The sequence below is a fragment of the Dipodomys spectabilis genome, unplaced genomic scaffold (assembly GCF_019054845.1).
Source record: "Dipodomys spectabilis isolate Male_0828 unplaced genomic scaffold, ASM1905484v1 ptg000017l, whole genome shotgun sequence".
Taxonomy (NCBI): Eukaryota; Metazoa; Chordata; class Mammalia; order Rodentia; family Heteromyidae; genus Dipodomys; species Dipodomys spectabilis.
The window spans coordinates 8,452,883-8,477,450 of record NW_024870694.1 but is presented as its reverse complement, the minus strand read 5'-3'; the positions used below and the strand labels follow the sequence as shown (position 1 = coordinate 8,477,450).

Here is a 24,568-nt window from a genome sequence, read left to right as displayed (position 1 = left end):
ACCTCTGTCTGTTCTTCATAGCTGTCCTCTCTGCAGCACTTTTTTTTTGTGTGCCAGTACTGGGGTTTGAACTCAAACCCTAGGCACTATCCCTGAGCGTTTTTTCCTCAAGGCTGGTGCTCTACTACTTGAGACATACTTCCATTTCCTGATTTTTGCTACTTAATTGGAGAGAAGACTCTCATGGACTTTCCCACCTTGGGTAGGTTCAAAGGACAATCCTTAGATCTCAGATTCCTGGGAAGTTAGGAATACAGTCCTGAAGTACTAGCACCCAGCTACATGTGGCACTGCTCTAGACACTTGAACCCAGCTCAAGCTTCTGTTTTCAGAGTGAAATGGTCTCCATTCTCTCATTTGTAGTCTAACCAGGTCTGGCTGGTTTTGCTATAGTCTTTAGTAGTGGCCTCCTCAGGTCAGGCCACTATCTCCAAATTTGGTAAAGTGGGTTTCTATCTGGATAATCTGGATGCTGGTTAGTTTCTGAATTGGTCACAAATCAAACCAGTCAAATGCCAAGGATAAAAAGAACTCAAAGAACTGAGGCTCAAGATGACAAACTACTGAAGCCAAGAGACCAACTGTGACAGGCCTGTCAAGGGTCCCCTCTGGATGGGGGTGCCCTCCTGGACTGTGGCAAGTACCTCATCGGCACTGTCTCCCTGTGGAGTGGTCTCATCCCCAGGCTTGGGAGATCCCAGGTCGAAGCTCTTCCGACCATCGCGCACTTTCTTCTGCTTTTTGATGTTTCCATCTGTTTTCCCACTGTTGAGCCGACGCACGGGACTTGTCAGCCACTTTTTAAGCGTGTTGGTGGAGCGCTTGGGACCCGGGGAACTGTGGATGGAGTTCAGGGAGGACTGAGTCTGCAAGTTGGCCACGGACTCCGATTTGCCTCCATTTTCACTGGAGGAATGAGAATATGCATCTGAGGAGGAAGAACAGTCAGACATAGCCATGTCAGAGGCAATTGTCGGGGAGTCAGATAGCTCCAACCCCAGGAAGTTAGGACGCAGGTAATATGTAGGTCAAGTATGCCGGTCAAGAGACATAGTAATGGCTGATGCTCAATCAACTTTTAGCAGATAAGGTGGCATTCCAGGAGCTGTGGGGATAAACTTCCGTAGAGTTTATATTCTGGTGGGAAACACATATAATAGACTAGGATATCAGCAACATAACTAAAATGTTAAGTGTCACAAAGTGAGAAGATCTAAGCTAAAAAAATGAAGTGGGAGCCAGGAGCCGGGGGCTCACGCCTGTAATCCTAGCTACTACGGAGGCTGAGATCTGAGGATCATGGTTTAAAGCCAGCCCAGGCACAAAAGTCCAGGAGACTCATCTCCAATTAACCCCCAGAAAAACGGAAGTGGTGCTGTGGCTCTAGTGGTAGAGTGCTTGCCTTGAGCTGAAGAGCTCAGGGACAGTGCCCAGGCCCTGAATTCAAGCCCCATGACTGAAGGAAAACATAAATAAAGTGGGGCAAGACAGTAGGGATGGAGGGTGAAAGTTAAGTAGATCAGGGAATGTCTCAACTTGATATTTGATCATAACTGAAAGGTGGTGAAGAAGAAATCATATGCCCATCTTGCAGACAGTGTTGCAGGAAGGGAAAAGAAAAGCAAACACAAAGGTCCCAAGGCAGGACTGGAACTATGACAGGGGTGGCTTCAGTGGAGCAAGGCAAACAGCAATAAGAGAAGAGAGTTCAAGAAGCAGTTGGGACTGAAGCTGGGCGGCCAGCGTTCTCCCTTCGGCTTTTACCTGGACAGAAAACCCACTGGAAGATGCGCCAGAGAGAAACAATCTGCCTGACAATTGACAAGAACATTCTGGTTTCGAATTGAGGATAGTAGAAATAGCCTAGGAGGCTATGATGCTAATCCAGGTGAAGGAGGCTGGTGGCTGGGAGAAGGGAAGTACTGGGAACTGCTAGGAGATCAAATTCTGGGTGTTTTGACAGCAGAGTCAGTAGGGTTTTCTCACAGGTTGTATATGGGCTGTGAACAAAGCAGAACCAGGATGATTTGGTTTTACCTGGAATAACTACTTGGATGAGGTTCCTGAGATAAGGAGGAGTAAGTATGGAAGAGAGAAGATAGGAGTTCAGTTTCAGACATCTTTGAGATGCCTATTAGACGTGAGTGGAGAGGTGAATAGTAACTTATTATTATTAAGTCTAGAGCTCAAAGGAGAAAGATGGTGAGCTGGAGATGACGGGAAGGTTGGCAGTGAAGCTTGTGTTGGAAGCTGTGAAGCTGGGTAATATCATCAAGGGACATAAAGAGAGAAAAGGAAGACATCCAAAGACTCCAAGGGAGATGAGAGGGCAAGGGAGCAGCCAGAGATGCAGGAGGAGAAGTAATGAGTGTGTGTACTGGAGGCTGCATATAGGAAGTGTTTTATGGAGGAGAGTTCAGCTGTGTCAAATGCTGCTTGATAGGTCAAGAGGGTTGACCCAAGAATAAAGTCTTAAACTTTAACAACATGGAAGTCACTGATGACTTTGCACAAAAGCAGCTGTAGTGGAATGGAGGGGGCTGGGCCTGATTAGACAGAGTTTCAGAGAATGGAAGAGAGGAAGGAGATGGAGAACCCTTGTTTTGTTTTAAAGGGATAGTGATTAGAGATCAAGAGAGTTTGTTTTGTTTTTTTAAATGGCAGAAATCAGCATATTGTTTGTAAGATGTTATGTCATTTATTGTCTATTTTCAATGTTGTGATGTGCTTGCAATAGCCTAAGCATTTTACATGAACCATTTTATTTCACTCTCACTATGACTCCATGAGGAAGGTCTATTATCCTATTCTAGAAGGGAAAATTGCAGCTCAGTGCTGGTGGCTCATGCCTGTAATATTAGCTACTCAGAAGGCTGAGATCTGGAAGGCTGTGGTTTAAGGCCGGTCCAGGCAGAAAGGTCTGCTAGACTCCATCTCCAAAATGATTATGAAAAAGCAAGGCTGGAGGGTGGCTCAAGTGGTAGGGTGCCAGCCTAGCAAGCACAAGGCCTGAGTTCAAACCTTAGCATCATCAAGAGGAGTCATAGGCAGGGAAGAAACTGCACACTTAGAGAAACCAGTAAATCTGTCCAAGGACATACAGCTCCAAAGATGAGGAGACCTATACAGCAGTCAGCAGGACTTGAGTGCTAAACTACCCTTTTGAGCCTTTCATTCCTGTGCCCGTGCTCAGTTCTCTGACTGTGGGGCGACAGCTAACACTGAAGGCAAACAAGTACAGGGAAGACACACTGTTCTGGTGGCACAAGGGTGCTAGGAAAGCCATGAGGCAGATCTGGGCATGCGAGAATAGCACCCAAGCCAAACTTCATTAAATTTCTCTCAAATCTGAAACATCTGAATACCCATTAGACTCTGCAGACCCAGAATTAGGCTCTGCCTACTTTGGCTTACAAAAACCTCTTTCAGTTATTCAGAAAGAAGTTCATTAAGCCCCTGTCAGATGTCTTTCTTCTCTTGTTGCTCATGGTTGTGGCTCTTGGTCCTAATAGTGTTAAGGAAGTTAAGGTCTTAAGAATTCTAGAAGTTGCACAGTAAACAGTGGCATAGGCACACAAACCAAGATGCCAGGCAAGAACTACTAACCAATAACAATGTCATAGAGCACCTATTAGTTAGTGTGCTCTAAAGACATACAGATGTAGACCCAACTTTCATAAATTCCTGTGTGATTAATAGCCACAGACTGGTAAGGACTCTGGCTGATAAGTAAGCAGAGTTCAGAGGAGGGTCAGCTCAGAGTGGGCAGGGCTGGTCTGAAAAGCTTTAAGAAAAGAGATATAGCTGAACAGAGAAGGAGGGAAGGCATTCCCAAAGGGAGGGCCAGCAAGAACAAAAGCATAAAGTCAGGGAAATTGAAAAAGAAACAAAGGAGCCCATGACAGATCCTTTGGAATGAAATAAAAATTAATGGGAAGAAAAATAAAAGATTTGTAAGATTTTCGATAACAAACTGGAGGAGTATAAACTGTTGAGAGTCTGCTGAGAAATTATATAATTTTGTAAATCAAATTGGCAACTGTATACAGCTGAGTGCCGTGAAGTAGCTTGGAATCCTGGTTACATGAGGGCTGTGCATAGGAAATACAAAGGTACGAGTGTGGGACATTTTAAAGCAAATAATTTCACTAGTGTCTGGTTGACAATGTCTCCATGATGCTTCTTCTCATCACTGGTCTCAAGATAACACCTGACTACCTATACCTCAAATGTACACCCCCTACCCCACAAGGTGCTGGACAGTGCCAGTTTGCATATTGATATTTAAACCAAACATATGACTAGGTATTTAAACAAAGATTCCAGTGGCTTTTCACATCTTCTCAAAGACTGAGTCATTTTTTCCTATCACAACTTTGCCCTAGACCTAGATTAAAGAGCTCCAGTCTATCCTTGGAAGACTTCAGGCTTAGACAAGGCCAATAGAAAGGGAATTCTAAAATAAAGTGAACAAATGTGCCTGACAAGACCGCAATCTCCAGCTTCCACCACTGGCTGACTTAGAGGGCACCAGCCTCTGGTTTGCTGGACTTAACCCTGCTGGGACTTTCTCAGAGAGGGTCAGCAGTTGGTGTATACTCTGGAAAACAACAGCAGAGCATTTTCCTTTAGAAGTATTAAAAATTCAGTTCCCAATTTCCCTGGTATGAAGAATAACCTACAGGGTTGTTCTGCTCAGGGAATAGTTGGAGGTCAACTAACTTAGTTGGCATCCCTTTAAGGACAAAGTTGTAACCTTATCTCAGAAAAGTCCTTGCTGGCTGTTGTCTGGGGTATGTTGATACTATTTCTGAAGTTTTTGGTATGGGTTAGATTCCTGTCTTCAGAACCCAGTGATAAACATCTCCAGGAACACTGGTAGTAAAAGCAGGGCCTCTCTGCTATCTGTCTGCTGATAAGTGGCTGACATTTTTCACTCACTAGGCCCCTGGGGATGCACCAGGCTCTACTGACTCAGAACCTTTAAAATGTAGATTTATCAGCACACATGTGTCATCAGAACTAGAGGCCTAGCCATATTAACTGTGCTTTGTGCTACCAAACAAAGCAGAACTACCCAAGTTTTCTGTTCTGTAGCCTGGCTTTGAGATTCACAAATGTAAATTTGCAATGACCATTTCCCCTGCCCCTTTGTCATCTGGCTCTGCTTTTGTGCTTTCTGTGTAAATTAATGGTAAGTGTACAAGAGTAGAAAATTAAAAATCAAGAGTATTCTCAGCATCATTGTTTCGAGTCAACATCGTTGTTTCGAGTTTATTTTAGGTAAACAATTGGAACCATTTAACTACGGGCCAAGTAATGGAAATCTAAGTGTTGGAAACAATCTACGATTCATCATCTAATTAGTGTTCTGTCTTGATATGGAACTATTTTTTTTTGCTTGGGCAAAAATGTAAGACTCTATCTCACAAACAGCTACAGGAAAAAGGGATAGGGTATAGCTCAAATAAAGTATCTGCCTATCAAGTGTGAGGCCTGAGTTCAGCTCCCCATCTTCAAAAGCAGTGTGACATATTTAGACTAGAAATTTGTACCAAGTTAACTGCTTCTTAGGAGAAAGATTGGAATCTAATGTACATTTCATCTTTGGAAAATAGCTCCTATATGTTCTCTGAGTGTTTGTTCTATTATCTTTCCCAGAAGAACAGTTCAGTGACTGATTTATAACAACTACAACAATAATATTGTTTTCTCATCCAGTCATCCTGAGTGGAGGGAGGATGTATTTATTATGATTCTCATCTTAGGAAATAGAAAATGAGTGTTCTAGCAAATTGAGGAAAAAGCTAACCTGGATCTGACTCTCCTGCACATATATTTCATCTTACTTTTCTGTGGTCATCAGATATGTTCCTTTAGCCTCCTTCTTGCAATTATTATAAGAAGGTACAGTCTTTTCAGTGTTTCACACATGTGTTTATGTATCATTTATATAAAATAAAATTTTCAGTGTTGAAAACAGTCTCCAAGGTCATCCTCTCTCTGGGTTTGCTAGTATGGCTCAAAGAACTCAGAGGAACACTTACTTGCATTTGCCAGTTTGTTATAAAGGATATCACAAAGGCTCAAGATGAAGAGATGCATAGGACATGTGAGGGACAAGGCAGGAAGTTTCCAGAATTTGTTTATTTTGGGCCATCTGTAAGTTCTCTGAATCCTGCTTCCCTTTGAAGATTTTACGGAGCTTTATGACATAGATATGACTGACCAGATCACTGGTCAACTCAACTTTAACTCCTTTCTCCAAAGGCAGGAGTGGGGAGGTGGGGGGGGCAGGTAGGTGAGGCTGAAAGTCCTTGCTTTCTAAGCCTGTCCAGCCATCATTTGGAGGTTATTTATCACTTTGGAGATTCCAAGGATTTTAGGAGATGTATGCAGAGGAAAACAGGTAAAGGCCAATATGGGAGCTAATGTGTAAGTAGGCAATGTGGAGGGTGGGATCCAAGGCTTTGTATGGCTCCAGATACATAACTATTTAAGCTGGCCTTCTGTTTTTTAAACTGGTTTAAATGGCACAACTCAAAATGGAAAACTTGCTGGGTGCCAATGGCTCACACTTATAATAATCCTAGCTACTCAGAAGGCTAAGATCTGAGAATTATACTTTCAAGCCAGCCTGGGAAAGAAAGTTTATGAGATTCTTATCTTCAATTCATCATCAAAAATCTGGAAACAGAGCTATGGCTCAAGTAGTAGAGCACTAGCCTACAAGTAGTAGAACTGGGCTGGCAGCACCCAGGCCCTGAATTCAAGCCCCAGTATCATGTACACACATACACATATGTATGTGTACACACACAGTTATATACAGAAAACTCATTTTTAATCCAGTCTTTTAAAATTTAGCAACTGTATTAAACCCCAAAGCCATGCCTTCCACATAATACATAATGTACTTGATAAAAGAAATGGGGTTTAGTTGTTCTATATTAACCATACTTATCTTACCTAGATGGTAAATATGTCTATAAATATCTTCCTGGTATTCAATCATAATACTGTATTGAAACTTTGACTCTAATGGCTGTAATCAAAGAAACCACAAGGATTTCTTATATCCACATGATAGTCACACAAACGGTCTTTTAACGAATCCTGTTCTTTTGTCTTGCTTTAGCTATAATGATACAGAAATAACTGCAAACGCATGTGTATTGCTTTCCATAGCTTGAACTGTGTAAGACAAATGTATTTCAACACATCTATCTGCAGAGATTGTATAACCTAAGATTCCTGTCTTCTTGGTTAGTATTTGTCACACTGAAAATTGTACGTATAGAAAAGAGTATAGGGAAAAAAGGGTGAAAAATTCTCATGGTAATAAATATATAAATCCATGTTGGTCTGCAAGTACAGTAGCACCAGGCCCAGAGTAAATATTAATAAGAGGACATGAGCCTGGTGAGTCTTTTAGGGGAATGTTTGTGCATGCCAAGCTCCTGGTTGTACATTCAGCTGAGGTTCCACAGCTGTGTACTACCAGTTCCTGGCATGGCTGGCTTCCCAGCAAGCCATCTGGTTGGCCATCTTGGTGCCTGGGCCACTTGGTGCTAGAGAGTGAAGAACACTGCTATGGTGATAGCAATAGGAAATGAGGGGGGGGGGACCCAGTTTCTTAACACTAGGAAACTTGTTGCCCTGGCAATTACTCCTAGTACAATTTTAGATTGAACTTGGCAAGCAGGACTTGGCTTGGGATATTCTTCCTCTGACTTCCTAGTCACGTCCAAGTCTCAAAGGCACAGTGCCAGCACCTGCCTCCTGCTCATTATATGCCAAAGCTCTTACACTTAGTTCTACAGTTTCTTCTCTTCACTATTGTTCCTTACCGTACCACTTTACTGAGACTTTGTATGTTTTTATAGCTTTTGTACACCTAAACTCTATGAGTTTAGAACTTTCCCATTAAACTAGGAGTATGAAAAAACTCCACTCTGAACCTTAAGACCACCTTAGTATTGGCCTCTGTGTTGCACTTCTACTTAGTGGCCCACCCTTTTTTTTTCTTCAAATTTTATTTTATTGTTAAGATATTGTACGGAGAGGTTACAGTTACATGAGTAAGGCAATGAGTACATTACTTGTCAGTCATTGTTACCCCTTCCCTTCCTTGTTGGTGTCCCACTATCCCTTCCCTCCCCAAGCTCCCACATTCTTATCTCTCCCCCCCTCCCGCTTCGCTGCCCGATGTTGTAAAGTTTGTTTCCAATATACTGTCCAGTGGGTATCCTTGTTGCAATGGGTCATCCTGTGTCCTTGTTTCAGTGTTTTGTTATTCCCCTTCCTCTCCCCAGATTAGACACATGTATATACAAGATGCAAGGTATCAAAATTGAGTACAGTGACAACAGGGGATATGCCATAGGGGAAAGAACATACAGAGGAAACACAACAACAACAAAAATAAAATCACAAGGTACATTTAAAACAATAACAATAAAGAGACCTTTATGAGATTAGCCCTTCATATAAAGATAAACAATCTTGACATGGGAGAAGAGTCAGACACTCTGATTTCCATTGAGATCTAGTCTGCTGAATCCTACTGTAACTCAGTCCATAGTCTCATTCACTGTTGCTGGGTCCTTCAGTGTTGTCTCCCCGACCTGAGTCTAGGCTTCAAGAATTAAACAGCGGAGTTGGGGCAAGACATGGGGAGATAACAGACACAATGTCACAAATATGTCAGATGCACTAGTTTAGAGTCCAATGTACGACATGAGAATTAGAGTGCATAAAATTTATTTGGAATTTCTGCTGAGTGAGGAGAGTTTAGTTATTCTGGCCACAGAAAAGAAAGATGATGGAAAAATCATATGAAATGATGGATAATCTTAACGGTTTCACAATAAGAATCTTTGTAATAACTATTCGTATCCAACACAATCATGTCCTACATCTTAAGTATACATAATAAAATTTATTTTAAAACAAACAAAAATGGTTTTTACTTTCAAGTGACAGACACTAAGAATTAGCAAATAAGCTGGAACTGAGATTGCCTGAAATCTGCATTTGTCTACAGTTACATCATGAACACAGAGGATCATTTAATCACTCCACATGGTATCTGCCAAGCTCCAGGCTGGAGTGAGCATCTTCTGGCTTTCTTTCTCCATACCACATGATATGCTATCAAGCTCTACTCCTGGCAGGTAAACCAACTTTCTTTGGTAAAACAGGACCATTCCAGAGTCCAGAGTGTGTCCTTAAGCCTTCACACAAAAGCTCTGAAAGGGAGAAATGAGTTCCCTAAGATACTGTTCATTCTACCAGCTTATACAGCAACTTTTCCCCTTTTTCTTTTACATAGTGTAAACATGTACAAGCTCATCCTGCTCATCACCATCAAGCCTGCAAATCACATTATACAAGTGACTACCCATAACTGAAGACTACACCCTCCAAATGACAAGGCCAACATTTTTCTCTCTCCTACAAAGATCTGCACTGACATCATCTTTCCAATCACTTTGTCACTGACCTAACTCAGATCTTTTAATTCACTTGCTTTATCAACTAGCCTCTGCATCCAGTCTTTCTCTTATTCTGTGTGTGTGTGTATGTGTGTGTGTGTGTGTGTGTGTGTATGTGTGTGTGCATGTGCATGTGTGTTACTACTGAGGCTTTGTGCTCTTTGTGTTCTCAGGGTTTTGTGTTCTTGCTTGGCTTTTTCATTCATGGCTGGTGCTCTACCACTTGAAAAACACCTCTACACCCAGCTTTTTGCCAGTTAACTGGAGATAAGAGTCTTAGGAATTTGTCTGCCCAGCTGGCTTTGAATCTTAATCTTCAGATCTCAGCTTCCTGAGTAGTAGGGATTATATAGGTATGGCACCTGGCCATTTTTCTCTTATTTCTCTTTTGATATACTAATACTGGAGCAATCTCATCATTTTGTTCAAATCACTATTCAAAATTTGGACAATAAAACTAGCTTGTCAGCCTACAGATTTTAGCTATTCATGATCAGGCAGGAGCTCACCCTTCCTTCATTAATCCAAAGTTTTCAAACAGTGATCCAGGACAGCAATGCCAGGATCACCAGCAGGCTGAGTAGAAACACAAATTTGTGGCCCTATTCCAGAATTAGTCAATAAGAAGCTATGGAGCCAGTGCCAGTCACTCACAACTGTAATCCTAGCTACTCAGGGGGTTAAAATCTGAGGACCCACGTTCTAAGCCAGCCCTGCCAGGAAATTCCATGATACTCTTATCTCCAATTAACCACCAAAAAGCTGGAAGTAGAGCTCTGGCTCAAGTGGTAGAACCTTGAACATGAAGGTATGGGCTGGCCTAGCACTCTGAGTTAACAAATTCTCCAAGTAATTATGATGCATGCTATAGTTTGAACCTTTCACTTTTGTCTAATTGCTCAAATCACTGAACCAATCACATTGAATCTCATTGATCACACTACCCTTCAGCTCTCTGCTTGCCTTAGTCCTCCTAGGACTTCTTAAATAACTAAGCACAGTATGTTTTCCCTACTCTTTGACAACACCTTTTGTACCATTCTTGGGCATTGACAAATGCTTGCCATTATACTTTACCTCTCTAAGCTAGGTCCTTGAGGACAGAGCTATCCTCCTTCTTTGTATCCCCAGCACAAATTCTTTGCTCATGAAATAAATAGTGAAGAATAATAGCTAAGGACAAAAAAAAGATAAATAATTGGAATCTGGATATTTTTAGGCCCCAACACCTCTAAAAAAAAGTCAATGCTGGTAAAGTTCTCAATTCTTAAACTTAGAAGTGTCACTATTGGTGTATGCCTACATTTCATGTGTTCCTTCAATGTTCTAGGTGGTATCCATGTATTTATTTATTTTATTCTTTCTATGTGTGTGCCCGTACTGGGGCTTGAACTCAGGACTTGGGTGCTGTCCTTTAGCTTTTTCTGATCAAGGCTGGTACTCTACCACTTGAGCCATACCTCTACATGAGGCTTTTTTGTTGGTTAATTGGAGAGAAGAGTCCCACAGACTTTAAACAAAGTTACCTGCTTCTTTATTTCAGGGCTTCTTCAAAAATTTTATATGCAAATGTAGATGCTGACCCTAGAGGGGATTTGGCAGCATTTACCACACTCCTATTGACATGTTCTAGAACATGGTGCAGTTGGCATTGACCTTGGTTATAATTTCACCTAAGTCTGGAAATGCAAAAGGTGAATCAGACTCCTGGGATGGTGTACTGACAGCAGGGTTGTCAGCCCAACTCAAAACCTGCTGTACAGGCCAAAGCAGGAAATAAGTTACAGTGCAGTCCAGTTATTTTAAGCTAATACGCCTTCACATCAAAGCCTACCCTGAAGCTTGTGGGACGTTTGCCCTGGATTTAGTGGACATGTGCCCTTCAATAGTAACCTTACCCAAAGGTAACTCCCATAGGCTTCATTATGGAGGTGGATGGGGGAGTGCAGTAGGGTGACTCTGGAAAGCTTAAGACTGTAATTAAGCGCTGCTTAACTAAAATGCTGCAATGGAAATTCTCCTAGGGAACCTGAAGAATAAAAAAAGAGGAAAACTGCCCATTTGGAGAAAGAAATAGCTGCTTGAAGGTCAAGTGCCTATTTTCAGTGTCTTTTTTTTTGGTCAGCTACATTTTTTAGTGAAGGATGGGAAAGAAAATGTGAAGGTTCAGAGTCTCTGACCTTAACCTAATTTGAGACCGTGCAGTCTTATCCTTGCCTTGCTTCTCCCAAACACATATGGCAAGTGGGTATCCCCCAGTTCCTCAGAACTTGGCTTGAAAAAGCAGAAACCAAGATGGGTTTGGTCTGAGCTTTTGGCTGCGCTTAGTGTCTTGCTCTGCATTGCTCAGGTTTGTGCTCCTCCTGGGAAGATGCTCCTGTGCATCTTCCTGTGCATCCTGAGAACACTGGCCTGGCTTCCAAGGGCACAGAAACAATACTAAGAGTCCACATGGTCAGAAAACCTCACTGTTTGTCTGGCCCATCAAGGGCTGGATCATAAATAATCCCATTGGTTCTTCAACATTTTTCTTTTTGACATAACTTCATACTTAGAGAAAAACTGCAAGACTCATACAAAGAATCCCTAGTAAGCCAGACACTGATGAGTCACGTCTGTAACCCTAGCTACTTGCAAGGCTGAGGTCAGGAGGATCATGGTTGCAGGCCATCCAGAGTCATACACCAACATCGCTTCTCCACTAATAGCTGAGCACATGTGTTCCCATCATCCTAGCTCCATAGGGATCCAGAGAATTGTCATTTTGGGTCAGCCTGGGCAGAAAAGTCCACAAGACTTCTGGAAAAAGCTGGGTGTGGTGGCAAGCATCTGCCATCCCAATATGGCCAAAAGGGAAAAATAGAAGACTTGTGGTCCAATTGTGTGCCTGAATTGGAAGTGATACCTTATCTCAAAATAACCAATATAAAAAGAGCTGGAAGGATGGCAGAGGCAGTAGAGCATTTACTTAGCAAGCATAAGGACCTATGTTCAAAACCCAGTAACACAGAAAAAAATTAATAAAATATTCCTATGCTGAAGGTTGACCACTTGCTTTTTCTCTGTTTTCTTCCTCTGAATTGAGACTAAGTTACAGAGAAGATCCTTCTGATTCCCAAATAATTCAACGTATGTTTTCTTAAAGCAAGGACATTCTCTTACATATTGGCAGTACAGTAGACCAAAAAAAAGAACTTTAGTATTGATATTCAACTCAACTGTAACCAATTATTCCAATGTCTCTTATAGAAAATGATCAGGGGTTTCATTACATATATATATATATGCATATATATACATATATATATGATCATTATATATATGTATATATATATACACACACATATATATATATAAAATAATGACAAGAATGCTACTTTGTCAGAGGCCTTCCTGTGTGTGATTGCCAGATGTTTACTCATACTTGGATTTGGTGTATATTTTAGATGGAAAGAGTCCTCAAATGAGGCATTAATTCAGAGATATAGGGTGTTAACTGAGTTATTTTCCAGTGATGCTAGCTTTGATCTAGTTAAGGTGTTGCGTCTGTCATGGGCACCATGTTCTCATCTATCAACTTAAATAGCACACTCACTTAGCACTGGGTAAAAATCCTTGTACAATTTTTCCTTGCCTAACTTTGGGCGTATATATGACAACTGACCTATGTGGACAAACACAAAGATACCCTCATAGGAGTGCTTGGGGGCTGTGAACAGGTGAGCTGCATGACATGTTTTCGATTCCTGTGGACTCAGGTGGATACCCCAAAACTACCAGTCTCACAAGGAAAAGAGGATTTATCAGCACTTCCCATGTCTTTTACTTCTAAGTTAGAAAGTACTTCATGACTTCATAAATTAAAACTTAGATGACTTGAAAAAAGCCAAAGACTCCAAAAGTTATATATTACAGGGGAAAAAAAAAGACAATGAAGTGAAGTGTCTGTAACCTTATGATCTTTACCAAAGTAGAGAACATTTACCACAATTCTCTCTTTCTTGCCTATCCTTCTCTTGTCTAATATTTAGAACATCCCAGAAGCATAGGTGCTAATGTTCTTCCCCTTTTACTATTGTGATTGTGAATAGGGTTAAGTCTTTTATGGCAGATCAGGGAGCTGGGGAACGACAGGACCAGTATTCAAAGCAGGTCTGTGGGGCTCTGAAGTCCATACTCTCACACAGTTTGGGACCCCATTTGGATGAAAGACCACATCTAAATGTACCTATTATCTCTAGACAGAAAAAGAATTTTAAAATATCGGGATCAAATTCTGAGTTAGGAAAGGTCTGAAATATGTCTAACCCAATAGAATGGAAATTGCATGACACTCATTCTCTTTACTTAATGGGAAAATTTATTTTAAGGATCATAAAAATATTTTTAGGGCTTTCATGAACTCATTTGAAACTTTCATCTCCCAAGTTTTCCACTATTAAGTGCTTCAGCTTTGAAATCTGCTATCACAAGGTTATACAGTAACAACCTTTGTGGTTCTGGAAGAGAAACAACCCAACAGTGGCATTGACAATGTCTCCTGTCAGAGCTCAAAGGTCAGTGACCTCTATGCCTCACTCTGGAAACCCTGCCCAGCCGCAGAGCAAGCCTGACACATGGGAAGGAAGTCTGACATCTGTTTGTCTAGAGCTCTTGCTCTGGTATTTTCAGTTTGCCACCCATGTGGTAGACCTTGGTTACTTCAGAAAAGGGATCTCTGGCTGATGGCATTCAAGTCTACAGCAGAATCACACACAAGGAGTGATGTTCATTTCCTTGATCTTAGTGAAGGAAATCTTCTGAGAAAATCTTCTGAAACAAGACTGGGAGGCTTCATCTGGTAGAAGTTCCTCACTTAGGTTGATGTATTGTGTGTGTGTGTGTGTGTGTTTCAAGGGAGGCATAAATAGCAATTATAAGATTTCTATTCATTTCCTTCCTTTTACTTTCATCAAGTTCAAAGCCAAAATGGAGCAACTTTTATTAAACCAAAAGAACCCTAATGAACTACCATATGGGAATAGACCTTCTCTGAAGCTCAACCCCAAAGCAAAGGCACAACCTTGTTCTTTTTTGGCACTACAGGGATTGAATTTAGGACCTTAAGCATGTTAGGCAAGCACTCTGCCATTGAGCTTCATGTATTCCTAGTCCTGAAAAGATCCAGATCTAGAGAGGGTAGGTCAAAAACTGTCTGGATTGGATATAGCATAGAGGCAGAGTGCTTACCTGGCATGCACAAGGCCTTGAGTTTAATTCCCAGCACCACAAAGAAAAAGAAAAATTAGATGGGTCTAATGTAGGGTCTGTCCCTGCAGATCAGACATGGCCAAGCTTGCAGCTCACTCTCTGGGAGAAAACAACCCCTGGCTGCTAAGGCTACCGGAAGGCAGGTAGCACAGACAGGTCTCTGGAAAGGCTGTGATGGCTTAAAGCCGCCTCATCAGGAGAGTCAATGCTATTTTAAGAGACAAACAAGTGTGACTGCGGTTAAAGATAATCACAGTCAGATGTTGGCAAAAGTAGACAAACATTTCTGGGTCTCTGCTATTTAGAGTATAAAAGTGTGTGTGTATGCCAGGCAATGCTTATGTTAAGAGCTTTGGCAGCACAAGGTTTACATATCCCCCAGAAAAAGCTGCTTCTGGACCTGCTATTCCCTTCCATGGCTAAAGGGACACAATATGGAACTGTATTCTACTACAGAAATAAAAATCTTAAAGAACTTGATACAAGGACTGCAGTTGAGTTGGGCTGCAGGGTAAATGGGACAGAAAGTAGACTATTGAGAAGTCAGGATAGCTGATAAGCCATGGCTCCTGGGAACATAGTTTTAATCTCTTGGAGTTTCAATCTTCTCACCTGTAAGTGTGTACACCGAATTCCCAAAGTTGAAGGCCTGCAGACACTGACACACCACAAATTATTATTTGTTATTCATTTCTATAGATATTCCAGTCTCTCCCAGGACTGGATGCTTGTCCTTACCTACTTCATATGCTTACTTCTTTGGTGAAGCACACTCCTCCTGACCCCTGACACACTCCCTGAAACACACTCCTCCAGGCCCTTCCTTTCACCAGGCCTCACTGAACACACACTCTACCCTCCTTTAGAAGAGCAGGTCCTCTGTCCCTGAGCACTACCACAGGACAGAGGGATTTCACTTGTTGAACATACCTCAACTGCTGGCTGGCTGCCTCTCTGGCATCCATTCTGCTTCATAAGTGTACCCCAGACTCACAGCTTTTGTGAGTTGAAACCCTATCTCTGCTCAGTTTCTATCCCTGGGGTGAGTCCTACCTGAGTATTTCATTCTTTGGGCCATGAGAATTAATTCAGGGATACGAATGTGACACAAATCAGGGCAGATGGCCCCAAGGAAAATCAATTTGGGGAATTTCTACCTTTTTACTTTCAACTAAGTATGAAGATCTGTAAGTGAATTTTGCTATTACTAAAAGCCTAATGTAAACAAAAAGTACAATTAACAAAATTGTCAAGTTTGTTTTTGCCTAAAAGCAGTCAATGCGATTTGAATATAAACAGCTCTGATTGGTTGCTGATGGCAGAACAAAAATTTCTGTGTCATAAATGGCAGTTTGGATAATTACCAGAGCACAGCAGGTAATTGTAGTAATTAAGGAATATGTCCAGGATGATGAACTTGAAACAGTTAAATGGCATACAATAAACCAATTAATAAATATAAAGGTGTTGGGGTGGTGGGGGGAGGATTGGGTGGGAGGGGGAAGCTTGGAAGGGATGGGAAGGGGAAACAAAGGAGGAGGCTACAACGCTTGATAAGAAATGTACTCATTATCTTGCCCATGTAATTGTAACCCCTCTGTACAGTTTCTTTACAATAAAAAAACTTTAGAAATAGCTAAATGTATTGCAAAAATAAAAGGACAAACTATAAAAAAATTAATATAAAGGTGCTTTATAGTGACCTACTGAGGAACTGCTCAAGAATCCAACATATTGACCTCTAAGAAGAAGGGAGAAACTTTTATCTCTTTCCTAGTAAGAACTGTCGTTTTGAATTAGCCCTAGGATCTACCAGATCAGAAACTAGTTTTGAATAAGGACAATCCTAGGGCTCATATTGGGCAGCAGGCCTGTAGTTTTGAGGCCTAGGTTGGTACACCTGTTTTCCTTGGAAGCGTTGAGAAATATTCACTAATCCACCCTAGATCATTTAAGGGCTTATCTAAAATTATGACCCTGTAAGACAGAAAAACGTCTGACAACAGAAAGAATACCAAACTACCAGGATCCAGGAACTGTACACACACACACACACACACACACACACACACACACACACACACACACACACACACTTTCACTTAAGTCTTCACAGACACCCTAAGGGATGAGTACCTGTATTCTCTCAAGTGTACAGAAGAAGAAAATGCTATAAAGAAGTTAGGTAACCAGATGAACACATTCAATGAGTTCTAATGCCAAGGTGAGGACTCAGTATGTCTCTCCTTGATCTATGTTTTCTCTCTTACCTGAATTAAGGAGAATTGCTTACAAATAACATTCCTATACTGACAAAAATGACAGATGAGCACCAGAGAGCCAATGGGCCCATTCTCTCTTTCTCCAGGCCATATGTGATACTAACCTGAGAATTTCCTGGTAGAACCCCAGCTCAAAAAGTGTAGTGGTAGCTTCTCCTTTCAACTTCCAGTGTGGGCATTTTAAAAATAAAACACAATCAAGGTACCCTTTCTATACTTGCCTCGAGATAACTCCAACATACCCACTAGAGACAAACAGAAAATAAAATATTATCTTGATGGAGTCATAATCAGATGCTACGAAAATGCCACATTATGAATTTCATGATATATGATGCCAATTATAATTATACAAACAAATGTATGTATATTAAGTGTGACTAAGTCATAATAAGCTCAATTTCACAAACCAACTCACTTTCAGTATTTTGCAGTTACAAGTATTCAGTACCTGATTTGGCAAAGCCATTCCAGAAACAAGTCTTCAGAAACGGGGCCTGTCCTGTTTCTGTTCTGTCTCCCTGCCCACTGATACAGAAAGGGATGCTACCTACATAAAGAGTGAAGTCAGACAACTCAACAAGAGCTGAAATCAACATATCACAATGTATAGATTGTAATTCATGAACCTGGGAACAATGACTTTGGAATACGAGACACGAGATAAAGGTGAACACATAACTGGCATAATGCTTGGCAAGAAGCCATGGTAATTACAAATCCAGGTGAGTTATATCACTGATCATATATAGTGGGAGGAATCAGCCAAACTAGGACAAAGTCCAACAGTCTCTTGGGATGACTATACTCCTCTTCTTTGCCCAGAGCTGGTCTAGGCCCTTGGGGAGCCTTTCTCACCTTCTTTCTCTTCTAACTCCTACACACACACACACACACACACACACACACACACACACACACACACACACACACACACCCTGAGAATATACAGCTCTGGTTTTGTTCTTACAGTTCTGGTTTGCATAGCTGACAGAAGGGTCATGGTTAAATTTAGACCTGGCTAGTCCCTGGGACTGAGCAGGGACAGTGGCTATGTGAGAAGATGCATGGCTGTGCTGGTGTTTGGCTGCTAACAGTCTCAAAGTTAAAATAAGAGGTTAGAATTTTCAAACCAGAGCACAAAGAAATGGAGCTTAAAAACTAGAAAGGTTAAAAAAAATCCTTTAAAAGATAGTTGAGGTCTGCTTTCAAACAGAAGAACCTCAGTGAATGAGCAGGATTCTCTTTGGTTTCTAAGTCTGGGAACTGGAGAAGGTCACAGAGGTGACTGAGAACAATGCCTTCCATGTCACAGAGCAGGTCTACAACCTGCCAATAGAGGAGTGTCAGCAGACACTTGTCATAGGGCCATCTTTAGTGGTGTATGGTTGCAAAAGGTAGAACGTGAATGGAGTCTTGGTGGGAAGGGCCAAGGTGGGTGACAAAGAATGAGAATGTGTGCCTTTTAATCCAGATCTCAGGATCAAGGTGTCAAGGAAGGCCCTCAGGTTACAAAATGATAGCTCCACAAGGGCTCAGGTGGTAAATTTGGAAGGGTCTCAGTAATGATCCTTTATGAACAGAGTACAGGTACCTCAGGTGTTTATGGGGTCATCTCTTTTCTTTATGAAATGGGTTTCTTTAGGGCTTCCCAGTTTGGCCTTGAATTCCTGCTCAAACAATCCTCCAAGCTTAGCCTTCCAAGTGCCACTATACCCAGCCCACCGGAGCTCTTGATGCAAGCAGCTTCATGCATGGTGCTAAAAGCTATAAACCTCCACACAAAGCCATCAGGCTGCACGCTCCTCTTAGTGCACTTCCTCATATTCTCCTCTAATATTTAGCAAAACCTTTTAGAGAGGCTCTTTAAATTTTGTCCAGATCGTAAACAGTGCCCACTTTGGGGCCAGAAGAGTAGTCGCAATAAGACTCTTGTACTTGTTACTTCCCTCAAATGGGGTCCCTATTGCTCAAACAAAATCCTCCTTCCTCCCCTCTCCTTACCAGATATTTTCCTTGAGAGCACCAGAGAGAGAGAGAGACAGAGAGAGAGAGACAGACAGACAGACAGACAGACAGAGACAGAGACAGAGACAGACAGACAGACAGACAGACAGACAGACAGGCAGGCAGGCAGGCAGGCAGGCAGGCAGGCAGGCAGGCAGGCAGGCAGGCAGGCAGGCACAGAGACAGAGAGAGAATCTCAATCACAGGTTGAGATTCTCTATGGCTACAGATCACTGTAAATTAATGAGGGCAAAGCCTTGTTACATTTTGATTTTGATTATGTCCTAGTCCTGAAGAAGGCACCCATATCTAAAAGTCAGGAGCACTCTGGCAGGATCTTGCTGGACCCCTGGGATCCAGATTAGATTCTAATACATTAGCTATCAAAGCTAATGTATTAGGTACTCACTAATAACAGGAATTAAACTCTTTTCTAGTACTTACATGTACCTCAACCAAACCTTGTAATAAACCTCATGAACAGATTTCATGATGATCTCTATTTTCCAGAAGAGGAAACTAAGGCAAAGAGTTTATGTGCCTTGCACATGGTTACACAGTGAAGTAGCAGAGCTGGGATTCATATTCATTCAGGCTGTTCTTGGACAAAGAACAAGCTCCAAGCTCTTCATCATCATGATCTGTTGCCTCATAATCCAGAACAACCACAAAATATATTTACATATTTTTATACCCTGCTTATCAGTACACAGACTTAAAAATCAAAAGTACTCATTTATTATACTCTCAGGCAGGGTATTTTTACATGTAAAAAGAATTAAGTTAATTCTGTAAACAGAAGTAAACAGTCTGAGAGACAAGAAATTCCTAGTCTCAGAAGATGTTTCTCATAAATCCTCCCCAAACAAAGAACAGTGTCTTCCTTTCAAGGGTGTAAAACTGGGGGTAACTGGGTAACTGGCAACAAATGAGTCTTCAAATTCTAGATATCCTTTGAGTCAGAACATGTTCCTAGGATACGGGGTAAGACAACTACCAGAAAGGCTACTACAATACCGATTAGAGCAAAAATTAGAAACAATCTGGAATGAGTGGGTTGATTAAAGAAAAACAAATTATCTTTATACATGGTGGAATGTGTATCCAGTGGGATGCTGATAAACCAGTCCTCTAAATGGAACAAATGCCCTGACTTGTAATGTCTGGTGATTTCCATGGCATACAACTCTACCATGGTTCATCCCAAGCTTCCAATGGCTTTCTAAGCCCTGAGACTTTAACAAGCCCTCTCTGAGATGAGCTGGCTCCAGTCTACTTCTGAATGCATTCAGAGAGACTGTTCCCTGTGTTAAAGGAAGAAAGTCTGTAGCATTAATGTATCATATTTCTGAGAAAAAATAGAAAAAGAGAAATGATGTCTGTAAAATGTTAAAAATGGTTATCTCTAGGTAATGGGGTTTTATCTTTATTTACCTTGTACTTAAAAAATTCTTCTTGCTGAACACCAGTGGCTCACATCTGTAATCCTAGCTACTCAGGAGGCTGAGATCTGAGGATGGTGGTTCAAAGCCAGCCCAGACAGGAAAGTTAGTTCAAAGCCAGCCTGGGCAGGAAAGTTCGTGAGACTCTTATCTCTAATTAGCCACCAGAAAACCAGAAGTGGCACTGTGGCTCAAGTGGAAGAGTACTTGCCTTGAACTGAAGAGCTCAGAGCCAGGGCCAGGGCCAGAGTTCAAGCCCCACACTGACAAAAAGAAAACACAAAAAACAAAAAACCCCAAAGATTCTTCCTATTTATGTATAATTTTGCTAGACAGAAAAGTAATTATAGATTCTTTTTCCCAGTTGTAACAGTTTAATAACCTATCTACCTATTAAGATTTACCTCAAAGTAAAAGAAAAGAACAATTCTCATACCTATTTAGTGAGACTCCACAATGAGCAGGCACTGTATATCTAAGAAGAAGAGAGGTGCAAACCTTCCACTGTAGCTATGCTTATAATCTTCTGAGGAACAGGTCTACTGGATGTAAACCCTACCATGCAGGAAGGAAAGGTGTAGAGTTCAGACTAGAAACCCCAGACCAAGAAGCCATCTGTGTGCACCATCTGATCCTGGGAAGATCTATGTTCTCAGTCATGACTCTTCCCTCACACCTCCTCATCAAACTTTTAGCCACAACACCAAACTCATACCAACAGTTACCAAATCCATCAACAATATCCTGAAGGAGCTAGGTGCCAGTGGCTGATGCTTGTAATCCTAGCTACTCAGGGGTCTGAGTTCTGAGGATCAGTTTGAAGCCAGCCTAGGCAGGAAAACGAGTGAGATTTTTACCTACAATTAACTACCAAAAAGTTAGAAGTAGAGCTCTGGCTTAAGTGGAAGAGCATGCTAGCTAGCCCTGAGCACAAAAGCTTAGAGACAGTGGTCAGGTCCTGAGTTCAAAGCCTTAGGCCCAGAACACACACAGAGAAATAACCTAGAGGACTGTTGATACTGCTCAGGGGCACTTGCTTAGCATGTACATGGCCCTTAGGACCAGCCCTAGCAATGGAAGCTATAACAAATAACTACAAAACAACAACCTGGAAATGCACTAACATGGAAAGACTTTCAAAAGAAGAAGAAAAAGCAGGTTCTAAAGCAATATATAAAGTATGAAATTATTTATGTAAAAAGTAGTAAACACAGAGAAAACAACATAGTCACTGGTTACGTAAGTGCTTCCTTCTAGGTGGTTAGATTATGTTACTGTAGTTTTTTGTTTGCCTACAGAGTCTAATTTTTAACTGTGTGTATGTGTGTGTGTGTGTGTGTGTGTGTGTGTGTGTGTGTGCGTGTGTGTGTGAGAGAGAGAGAGAGAGAGATAAGCAGTTTGCTTTTAGAATACTGAGAAAAGGAAATAAAATCAAGATAATCTTGAGTGAGGAAACAAAGATGCACCCACCTCCTTCACTGCTTGCACCCTGAACCAGACGAGTTCAGGAAAGTAGTCATAGATGGTTCTTGATTGCTCATCCTCCTTCCACCCATCCCCCACCCAGGGGTGGGAGAAAGTAACTGGCAACTGGGCCCTACAACTTCTCAGAACAAGAATTCCCCAGGGAAGCAGTGGCCTTCCTTCAGATACAGAAGGATCTCTGGAGCTGGGGGAAGGGAAAAGGAAGAGATAAAGAGTAAAGAGCGAAGATGGAGAAAGAAAAGTGCAAAGCATAAAGAAAGCCTGAGAGGAAATCCCAAGTCAGGAGTACTAAGCTGATGGAATCCATGCTTGAGGAAGAACATGTGGACAAGGTTGCTAGGTTGAGTGTGCGGTTCTTGGCCTGTGATATTCATGTTCACCATAGCCCTAGATTAACACTATAACTACTTGTAGACATCCAGCAGGTGGGAGACAGGGATGCGAGATCTGTGGCAGATGTTGCAGTATTTTCATGGTGGTGTGAACTTGCTTTTAGATAGGTAAAGATTAATTCCACTTTATTCACAACAGCAATATGAAGTTTCTAATAGAAAGAGAGGGAGAGATTGAAATTGTCCAGAGATCCTGTTGTACACCAGCATGGTAAGGACAGGAGCACAGGTCAACCACCTGGACAAGGCAGCTAGAAACAGTGATGGTTTCCCTGGCAGCAGAATGGTTTTCCTTCCTTTCAACTTGACAGTTTCCTCACTGCAAGTCACAAAGAAGAATGTGGTGCCACCTGTTCAGAAACACTGGTCTTTGCTCTTTTACCTGGCAAAAGCCTCCTGACAGACACCTACCTGCCTTTCTGGTGTAACCAGAGTTCCCCTCCTTCCAGGAAGCATAACACAGAAAGCTGTGCCAATCTCAAGAAATGGAAAGGTATGCCCCATTAGTCACTGAATAGACCAGGCAGGGAGTCAAGCAACCCATGTCCTCATCCATGTGGGAAAAGAAGACTTTGGCCAAACTTCGGCAAAATGTCCAGAACTTTGACAGGGATAATTTAGGAACAGGGGGGATGGTAGGGGTAGAGGAGTAGCTAGCTGGGAGTGTAGCTAGGTGTTAGAACACTTGCCCAGCTTTATTTCCCAACTTTTTTTTTTTTTTTTGGCAGTACTGAGGACTGAACTGAGAATTTGATGCTTGATAGGCAGGCACTGTACCACTTGGGCCTTATCTCCAATTGTTGGTTATTTTCGATAGGTTATTTTTGAAGCAGGTTCTTTCTTTTTGTCCCAGCTTGTCTGGGCTGCAATCCTATTTGCATTTCCCTGAGGGTGACAGTAGTTGCTGGGGATGACTTGTACATGCCACTGGGCCCAGCCATTGTGCCTGCCCACTTATCCCCACAGTTGGAATAACAGGCACTTAAACACCACATCTTCTCCATTGGTTGAGATGCAGTCTCAAAAACTTTTTGCTCAGGCTGGCCTCAAACCAAGCTCTCTGTCTCCCAAGGAGCTTGATCTACCAATCTCAGCATATTTCCACATTCTTATACTTCCTTTTCCTCACAGAAGAAGAAAAAGGGGACATTTAGGTTTCTTGCCAGTCTTCCAGTTGATCTTCTTTTACGAAATGCAAGGATTATGATACTAGAAGTGATGTGTATGTGTGTGTATGTGCGTGTATGTGGGAGGAGTAGGGGTGCTTGTATGTGCATTTTTGGCTTTTTTATATAAAGGAAATGACAAACTTTCTTCTCTTCCAGTGACAACTTCACACTGAGGCATAACACTGACAACAGTTGGAGCCAAGACCATGAACTTCCCCATATTACCAACCAGAGGCCCACAAAGAATTAGTTGAGAGTCTCTCTGGGGATGGGAGTCTATGTCTGGAATTATTGTTATCATTAATAGCAGCACTTTTTAAAAAAGCACTTTATGTGCCTGGCTAAACCCTTTACAGACATTATCTTAACTAATCCTCCCCACAGCCGAGGGGAGTAAGCACCATTATGATCTCCATCCTCTCTTAGGCACCCAGGGCTAGGCCGGCATGCAGTCAGCTCATAAACATTTGTCAAATGAATTAAAACATTATGTGCTACATAAAAACCAGGGACAGTCCAAGATGGAATGATAGGAATGCATTTCATTGATTCATTTCCACCTGACAGGGCACACATCAAGAACAGAGACAAGCCAGGTGAGGTGGTGCATGACTGTGGTTGTAGCTACTTGAAGAGGAGAATGAGTCAGGAGAATGGTTTGAGCCAGGGGCAGGAGCGGGGGGGGGGGGGGGGGGGATAGGTCAGCCTTGACACTACAGAGACCCTGTTTCTTTAAAATGAAAACAGACTAAAAAGAAGACCAGGTAGGGAACATAATCACCCCTAAGAGCAATAAATAATTCCACTGTCAAACCTAGAGCTTCTGCTTGGGAATAGTCTCTGCCCTTTTCAGTAGAGTAAGCTGTGCCTTTGTGAAGAGATGCTACATGCTACAATGGAATTGAGGATCTGGAAAAGGATTCTGTGACTAATGGTTGGACCTCAGTTTCCTCCTGTAGAAAAGAAGGATGGGATGAAATAATCCCAAGGTTACTTCCAGCCCTAATTTCCAGCAGCACTTTCTGCTTGAGAAGTCCCTTCTGC

The 24,568-nt window shown here is 41.9% G+C and overlaps 1 protein-coding gene across 5 annotated transcripts in view; it reads right to left on the bottom strand.

The window, feature by feature from the left end:
- LOC122097518 (kalirin-like) overlaps positions 1-24,568 on the bottom strand; it is a 97,534-nt gene that overhangs the window by 68,696 nt on the left and 4,270 nt on the right. For all 5 annotated transcript variants that reach the window (XM_042668083.1, XM_042668091.1, XM_042668097.1 and 2 more), the window contains exon 3: positions 645-928. In XM_042668083.1, coding sequence (XP_042524017.1) covers positions 645-928 — 284 coding nt within the window. The remainder of the gene's footprint in view (positions 1-644; positions 929-24,568) is intronic.